The sequence below is a fragment of the Meles meles genome, chromosome 6 (assembly GCF_922984935.1).
Source record: "Meles meles chromosome 6, mMelMel3.1 paternal haplotype, whole genome shotgun sequence".
Taxonomy (NCBI): Eukaryota; Metazoa; Chordata; class Mammalia; order Carnivora; family Mustelidae; genus Meles; species Meles meles.
In genome coordinates this window covers 77,387,639-77,396,228 of record NC_060071.1, presented here as the reverse complement: position 1 = coordinate 77,396,228, position 8,590 = coordinate 77,387,639, and the positions used below count along the sequence as shown (strand labels likewise).

The 8,590-nt window shown below is 41.9% G+C and overlaps 1 protein-coding gene across 1 annotated transcript; it reads right to left on the bottom strand.

Annotated features, from left to right (window-relative positions):
- Positions 1-202: 202 nt before the first annotated feature.
- On the bottom strand, positions 203-1,132 carry LOC123943632 (olfactory receptor 49-like). The gene has a single exon (XM_046007863.1). It carries the CDS (start codon positions 1,130-1,132, stop codon positions 203-205), a length of 930 nt encoding a protein of 309 aa, XP_045863819.1.
- Positions 1,133-8,590: the final 7,458 nt, after the last annotated feature.

Genomic DNA, 8,590 nt, shown 5'->3' with positions numbered 1-8,590 from the left:
GTAATTCAAATCTGATAATTAATAAAAAAGCCTTGATGGTCTAGAGAAATCATGAGTTCATGCTGAATTGCATAGTGACTGATACCCTAGAAACATGGCATCCGAGAATTTTCTAAGTGGGGAAGTCTCATTTTCTTGCTGGGACCTGATAGTCCCTTAGCTTGCCTGGGAATATTAGCTCCAGCGTCCTAGTTCCATGGCTTTATAAGAAGAGTCTGCCTGCCTGCTCCCTAAACACCTGCTTCACCTGTTTGTTCCTCAGGGTGTAGATGAAGGGATTGAGCATTGGGGTCACCACGGTGTTGAGCAAGGCCACCACCTTGTTTTTGTCCTCTCCCTCGTTGCCCTTCCCTGACCGGACGTACATGAAGATGCAGCTGCCATAGAAGAGAGACACGACAATGATGTGGGAGGAGCAGGTTGAGAAGGCTTTCTGCCTCTCCTTGGCTGAGGGGATGCGCAGGATGGTGTGGAGGATGTGGCCATAGCAGGTGGCCGTCACGGACAACGTGCCCAGTAAACTGAAGTTGGCCGTAATAAAGCCCAGGAGCTCTATGAGACTCGTGTCTGCACATATGAGCTCCAGGAGTGGGAAGTTGTCACAGAAGAAATGATTAATGACATTGGGGCCACAGAATGGCTGTTGAAAAGTGATGAAACTTGGAAAGATGATAAGAAGGAATCCTGTCATCCATGAACAAAGAACTAGCTGGACACAGACCCTTTTGCTCATGATGGTGGCATAACGCAAGGGGTTACATATGGCCACATACCTGTCAAAGGACATCACTGCCAGTAGGAAGAACTCAGTGGTGCCCAGGAAGAAATAGAGGAAACTTTGTAGGAAACAGCCTGGGAGGGAAATGGTCTTGTATCCAGTCAGGATGTTGGTCAGCATCTTGGGGAAGATGACCGAGGTGAACCAGATCTCCAGGACAGCAAAGTTGCGGAGGAAGTAGTACATTGGGGTGTGGAGGCGCCTGTCTATGAGGGTGATGCCCACAATGAGGAGGTTCCCCAGCAGAGTGAGGAGGTAGGTCAGGAGCAGCCCCAGGAAGATTAGCATCTGTAGCTCACAGACATCTGAGAGCCCCAGCAGGACAAACTCAGTGACAGTGGTGTGGTTCCTCATGGCTCCTCTGACATCCGCTGGGGGTGGCCAATCAGAGGTGTGCAGCATCAGGAGTTGTGGTGTTCTGGGTACCTGAGGGCACTTGAAACTGAAAGGAAAGAGGGATGAGTGTTTCATTTTCAGCTGAAGGAGCCCTTTGTTTCCATGAGGGTGATATCTTCCTACTACTCACTATTCAGGCTTGTTGTGTAGATACCCTGGTATTTTTGTCTTGTTTGGTCCCAGGCATTTTTGTGTTGGAGGAGAAAATGGTGGTTTTCAGGGTGATGTAAGTAAGGCCCAAATGCAAAAATTATCCTTGCTTACTCTTTTTTTTAAAGATTTTATTTATTTATTTGATAGGGATTATAAGTAGTCGGAGAGGCAGGCAGAGAGAGAGTAGGAAGCAGGCTCCCCCTGAGCAGAGAGTCAGATGTGGGCCTCGATCCCAGGACCCTGTGACTTTGACCTGAGCCGAAGGTAGAGGCTTAACCCACTGAGCCACCTAGGCACCCCCCTTGCTTACTTTTTTTTTTTTTTTAAGATTTTTGCTTGATTACTTTTTTAACCCAACTTTTATTCTTGATACTGAACAAATCCCTTCACCCCAACATTATAGTCTGTTTTCCATGCTTTTTATTTTTTTATTTTTATATTTAGTCCAATAGTGGATCTTTGCATACAAAAAACAGTTCATATTTGAGGGTAGGAAATCTTTTTGCTTAACTTAGCCATTCACTGCACAGTTACATATACTTAGGTAAACTGATTTAGAATGTATAGAACTCTATTGCTTTTCAAGATTACCTGAAAATGTGATGTCTTTCACTAGCATTTAGATTAATATATTTATATATATATATATATATATAGAGAGAGAGAATCTATGAGACAAAGACACAACTCTTACAAATCAAAATAGCATAATTTGAATGATGTGTTTATAAATAAAAATTTCTAAGAGAGGTTTGTTAGTCAAGGTCCTTAAGGATCTGTTCTCAGATCGTATATCCGTGTTCTTCTCTCAACATTTTCTTGTGGGTTTTAGATAGAATAGACTCTTTACAATATCTTAGTTCCATTTTATGCATCTGTGTTTCTGCATGTGACATTGGTTTGACAATTATTAGCCTTTCACGTCCTATTTATCCTTTAACTCTCTCCTTAAAAAGTGCTATCATTTTTATGTAACCTCTTCTGAATGAGTGATTCTTTCCTCTGTATCCGTCATAATTTTATTATATCTCATTTGATTTTTATTGAATTTTATACTTGTTTTTCATTTGTTGCTCATCGGGTCAAAAAATGTCTACTAATTTGTATTTGTAACAGCCCTTGGAACAAGTTTTCTGAAATAATCAGTTTCAGTAAACATTTACTGAATGAGTGAACAGCACCTCAAATTCCTGAGAGAGGGATGGGGTGGCATTTGACACAGAAGAGGGTGAGGACATGTCATTTATATCATACTTCCTAGGGGCCAGCAACCTTGCACAGTCATATGCCAAGTAGTCTTAAATTGGCCCATGTGAAGAGAGCTTGCTTTTCCTCATGAGAAGGTGGAGATGTCTCCCCACAAATATTCTCTAAGGGGATATTCTCCATCTTTGAGACAGTCTGGGTTTTGAGCTAGTAAGTGGAGCTCTGGTTATGTCAGTCAAAGTGCTCCCAGCAGCAAAACCCCCCAAACCTTAAAAAGGTCTCTTTTTAAAAGTCAGCATTCCCTAAGGGTGCCTGGCTGGCTCAGTCAGTAGAGCATGATTTCAGGGTTGTGAGTTTGAGTTTCATGGTGGTGTAGAGATTCCTTAAAAATTAAAATCTTAAAGTCAGCATTTCTGGAAGTTTCCTCCCGTAGACATTATCAACTACAACCTTAATTACCTTGCAGAGCTGTAGCAAGAATTATTTGCCAGTCACTGGAGAATAAGATTGGGACCCATGTTAGGTACTTGGGATGAAGGAAATGCTAGGGGATACCAGTAGAAAGGCTGAACTGGTAAACTGTATACACTTTTCCTTTTGTTATAGTTTTATCTTCTTTTTAGGACCTACCACACCATTCATTCTATGAATTTGTTCACAGCTATTGACACAATATAGTTGATCAGCCTCTGAGGACATCACGTCGGCTATTCCTCAGTGTTATTCCTAGGCTTAACATTGTTTAGATTCTCAGCCATTTGAAAAAGAGGCCTATTGGGGCGCCTGGGTGGCTCAGTGGGTTAAAGCCTCTGCCTTCAGCTCAGGTCATGATCCCAGAGTCCTGGGATCGAGCCCCACATCGGGCTCTCTGCTCTGCAGGGAGACTGCTTCCTCCTCTCTCTCTGCCTGCCTCTCTGCCTAGTTGTGATTTCTCTCTGTCAAATAAATAAAAAAAAAAAAAAAAGAAAAAGAAAAAGAGGCCTATTGGGAGCCTGGGTGGCTCAGTTGGTAAAGCATTTGACTCTTGATCTCAGGCTTGTGCATTCAAGACCCCCATTGGGCTCCATGCTGGACGTGGAGCCTACTTAAAAAAGAGAGAGAGAGTGAGAGAGGTTGGTCTTTGAGGTGCAAAGGTGAGCTCAGGGGCCAAGAAACTTACTCAGCTGTTCTGGAACAGAAGCAAGATCCAACATAAACATGATACCTGGAGGCAGGATCCAACATGAATATGACACCCAGAAACACCATCACGAGCTAATAGAATGAAGGCTTTTTAGGAGAAGTCCTGGTGGGACACAGTGGAAGAAAGATGGAATAGAGACTAAGATGAGGAAGAGTTGGATGCAAGTGGGAGGGGAGGTCAAAGCTCTGGCTTTACACTAAATCATAATCTTAACACAGACAAACCATGAAAACACTCTGTGACCAGCCCAAGGATTTGGGACATGGATAGTGCTGCTGATAATCTTCTGGCTCTTTTCCTATTTCAAACCAGAAGTCAACCTCTGGGAGGAAGGGGAGTCCAGATAGGAAAGGAAATCGGCCACATCTCGAATCCCAGGCATTTCCTCTTTTATCCTGTATACTTGGTGAATGAGGAGACTTGCCTGGCAGACTAAGAGCCCGAACATGCCTCACCATCTACCTAGAGCATTCACTGTTTTAAGTTAGTTATGTGGTGCCCAGTGGGGAAATCTGTGGATGTGCTGGAGATTCGTCCTAATATGCTGGAATTGCATGGTCTCTGGATGGTTCATTTGAAAGGAGGGTGAGATCTTTTCCTTCTATGGAAAAGCATTAAAGGTTTCACCCAGACTCAATAATGTCCAGAGCTTTGGTTTCTCCAAGGGCCAATTAACTAGTGTACAGGGTGGGACAGACAAAATTCCTCAATGTGAGTGAGTGACTGAATGAATAAGGAGGTCTGCTGAGCTTTGACCTGGATGGTGGGTGGGGCTAAAGTTATACCATGTGTATGTTTGATGTGCAAGTCTTATAAGGGAATATAAGAACAAAGTCCACGGAATAGGAGGGTTGAAGAAGCCACTTTGCCATGCCAATTTGGAGATTAGCCCACAGGTCCAGGTCAGGGGTCTAGTAGCCCTCTGGGGAAGTCCCAATCAGGCCATGCCAAGTACATTACTCACAGGATAGCAGAAGATATCTGGTCCTCATGGGTACTTCTTGAGGATGCATATTGTCTAAGGCTCTACATGTGGATCTTACGCTGTTAGTGTGAGATCTTCATCTCTCATGAATTCGACAGCATTTTGTAAGAACACCTATTTTTCCCCAAAGCATCCTGAATGATCAGCTGGGATTATCCGGGTAGGAGGGTTTCCCTGAACTTGAATCCATTCATCCTTCAAGTCGTAGGATCTGCTGAGCTCAGAATGTTGAAGCCTTCCATTTTCAGCAAGCCCATCCTGGGGGAAGCCTTGGAAAAATATAGTTATCATTTGGTGCATTTCTCCTTTATCCTCCTCTTGGACTTATGGGGGTGATTTTGACTGATAGAGACTTTTATTACATCTTCATATTGGCTCAATCTCTGGGAGATGATATTTCTTCCATGGACAATGGGGCTCTAGGGGAGAGTGGGTGAGCTATTCCTGGAACAAACACATCTCTTTGTGGAGGTGACATCAGGGTTGAAAGATTTAGGTTGCATCTTTGTTTTCCTAAGGGATCTACTCTTCTCCAAAGTTTGATGGGGTTTGGGATCCCTAGATAATTAGTATAATGAGCCTCCCTCAGCCTCTTCCCAACTCTCTTGGCTGTTACTTACTACAACTTTGCAAACAAAAGTTCCTGTTGTTTGTTCAGATCAAGAATAACCGTTACTTTTAGCTAGAGTAATATTTCTAATTATGCCTCTGAAATAGAGGACTCCTGTCTAATATTAGGCAGTCCTATTGTTACAAGGATGTAAGGAGCCAACAAAAGTAATAGAGACCCTTGGTTAATTCTATTCTGACTCCTACCTTACTGGGAGATGGTGAAGATGGGGTCTTGGAGGGAGGGGAGAAACAACAGGGAAGGAAATGAAAAAGTTAGGGTTAAAAAAATTTCCCAGCTGTATTGAGGTATAATTGATAAATAAAATGGCATCTACTTAAAGTGTACAATGTGATGACTTGATATACCATATAGTGTGGAATGATTAGTACAATGAGGTTAATTAACATGCCCTCACTCACAGAATTACCATTTGTGTGGGTGTTGATAACACTTAAAATTTTACAATTTGTGGGGTGCCTGGGTGACTCAGTTGATTAAGCGTCAGCCTTCTGCTCGGGTCCCTGAGTTGGACTCCCTGCTCAGCAGGGAGTCTGCTTCTCCCTCTCCCTCTCCCTCTGCTCCACCCCCCTGCTTGTGTTCTCTCCCTCTTGCTTGCTCACTCTCTCAAATAAAAAAAAAAAAAAACCTGCTTTGTCGAAGATTAGTTGACCATAGAGTTGAGGGTCGATTTCTGGGCTCTCTATTCTGTTCCACTGATCTATGTGTCTGTTTTTGTGCCAGTACCATGCTGTCTTGATGATGACAGCTTTGTAATAGAGCTTGAAGTCCGGAATTGTGATGCCACCAACTTTGGCTTTCTTTTTCAATATTCCTTTGGCTATTCGAGGTCTTTTCTGGTTCCATATAAATTTTAGGATTATTTGTTCCATTTCTTTGAAAAAAATGGATGGTATTTTGATAGGGATTGCATTAAATGTGTAGATTGCTTTAGGTAGCATAGACATTTTCACAATATTTATTCTTCCAATCCAGGAGCATGGAGCATTTTTCCATTTTTTTTGTGTCTTCCTCAATTTCTTTCATGAGTACTTTATAATTTTCTGTGTACAGATTCTTAGTCTCTTTGGTTAGGTTTATTCCTAGGTATCTTATACTTTTGGGTACAATTGTAAATGGGATTGACTCCTTAATTTCTCTTTCTTCAGTCTTGTTGTTGGTGTACAGAAATGCAACTGATTTCTGTGCATTGATTTTATATCCTGACACTTTACTGAATTCCTGTACAAGTTCTAGCAGTTTTGGAGTGGAGTCTTTTGGGTTTTCCACATATAGTATCATATCAATCTGCTAAGAGTGATAGTAACGGCAAAGGCAAGGGAAGCAAGGGCAAAAATGAACTATTGGGATTTCATCAAGATCAAAAGCTTTTGCACAGCAAAGGAAACAGTTAACAAAACCAAAAGACAACTGACAGAATGGGAGAAGATATTTGCAAACGACATATCAGATAAAGGGCTAGTATCCAAAATCTATAAGGAACTTAGCAAACTCAACACCCAAAGAACAAACAATCCAATCAAGAAATGGGCAGAGGACATGAACAGACATTTCTGCAAAGAAGACATCCAGATGGCCAACAGACACATGAAAAAGTGCTCCACGTCACTCGGCATCAGGGAAATACAAATCAAAACCACAATGAGATATCACCTCACACCAGTCAGAATGGCTAAAATTAACAAGTCAGGAAATGACAGATGCTGGCGAGGATGTGGAGAAAGGGGAACCCTCCTCCACTGTTGGTGGGAATGCAAGCTGGTGCAACCACTCTGGAAAACAGCATGGAGGTTCCTCAAAATGTTGAAAATAGAACTACCTTATGACCCAGCAATTGCACTACTGGGTATTTACCCTAAAGATACAAACATAGTGATCCGAAGGGGCACGTGTACCTGAATGTTTATAGCAGCAATGTCTACAATAGCCAGACTATGGAAAGAACCTAGATGTCCATCAACAGATGAATGGATCAAGAAGATGTGGTATATATACACAATGGAATACTATGCAGCCATCAAAAGAAATGAAATCATGCCATTTGCGACGACATGGATGGAACTAGAGCGTATCATGCTTAGTGAAATAAGTCAATCGGAGAAAGACAACTATCATATGATCTCCCTGATATGAGGACATGGAGAAGCAACATGGGGGGGTAGGGGGATAGGAGAAGAATAAATGAAACAAGATGGGATTGGGAGGGAGACAAACCATAAATGACTCTTAATCTCACAAAACAAACTGGGGGTTGCTGGGGGGAGGTGGGATTGGGAGAGGGGGAGAGGGCTATGGACATTGGGGAGGGTAAGTGCTATCGTGAGTGCTGTGAAGTGTGTAAACCTGGCGATTCACAGACCTGTACCCCTGGGGATAAAAATACATTATATGTTTATTAAAAAAAAAATGGAAGGGGAGGTGAACCATAAGAGACTATGGACTCTGAAAAACAACCTGAGGGTTTTGAAGGGTCAGGGGTGGGAGGTTGGGGGAACAGGTGGTGGGTAATGGGGAGGGCACGTTTTGCATGGAGCACTGGGTGTTGTGCAAAAAGAATGAATACTGTTACGCTGAAAAAATAAATAAAATGGGAAAAAAAAAAACCTTAAAAATTTTTTCCATGTTGCAATACACAAGTGTATAAAATCAGCATGTTGTACACCTGAAACTTGCATGATGTTATGTCAGTTATATTTCAATAAAAAATAAAAACTTTTCAGTTTGGGGAAAGAAAATTTATTCTCTTAGCAAATTTCAAGTGCACAATATAGTATTATTAACTACAGATGTCATGCTGTACCTTGCATCCCCAGAACTTATTCATCTATGGTTAGAATTTTGTACTCTTTGACCAACATCTCCCCATTTCCTCCACTCCCTAGTCCCTGGCAACCAACATTCTTCTCTCTGTTTTTATGAGTTTGACTTTTTATTTGTTTGTTTGTTTAGATTCCACCAATAAATGGTACCATATAGTATTTGTCTTTGTCTGACTTATTTCATTCAGCATAATGCCCTCCAGTTTCATCCATGTCGTCGCAAATGGCAGAATTTCCTTCTTTCTTAGGGCTGAATTATATTCCATCGTGTATATGTATGCACCACAACTTCTTTATTCATTCCTCCAGTTTACATTGTTTCCATATCTTAGGTACTGTGAGTAATTCTACAATGAACATGGGAGTGCAGACATCTCTTTGAGACACTGATTTTATTTCCTTTGGATATATACCTCAATGTGTGGCTGCTGGGTCATAT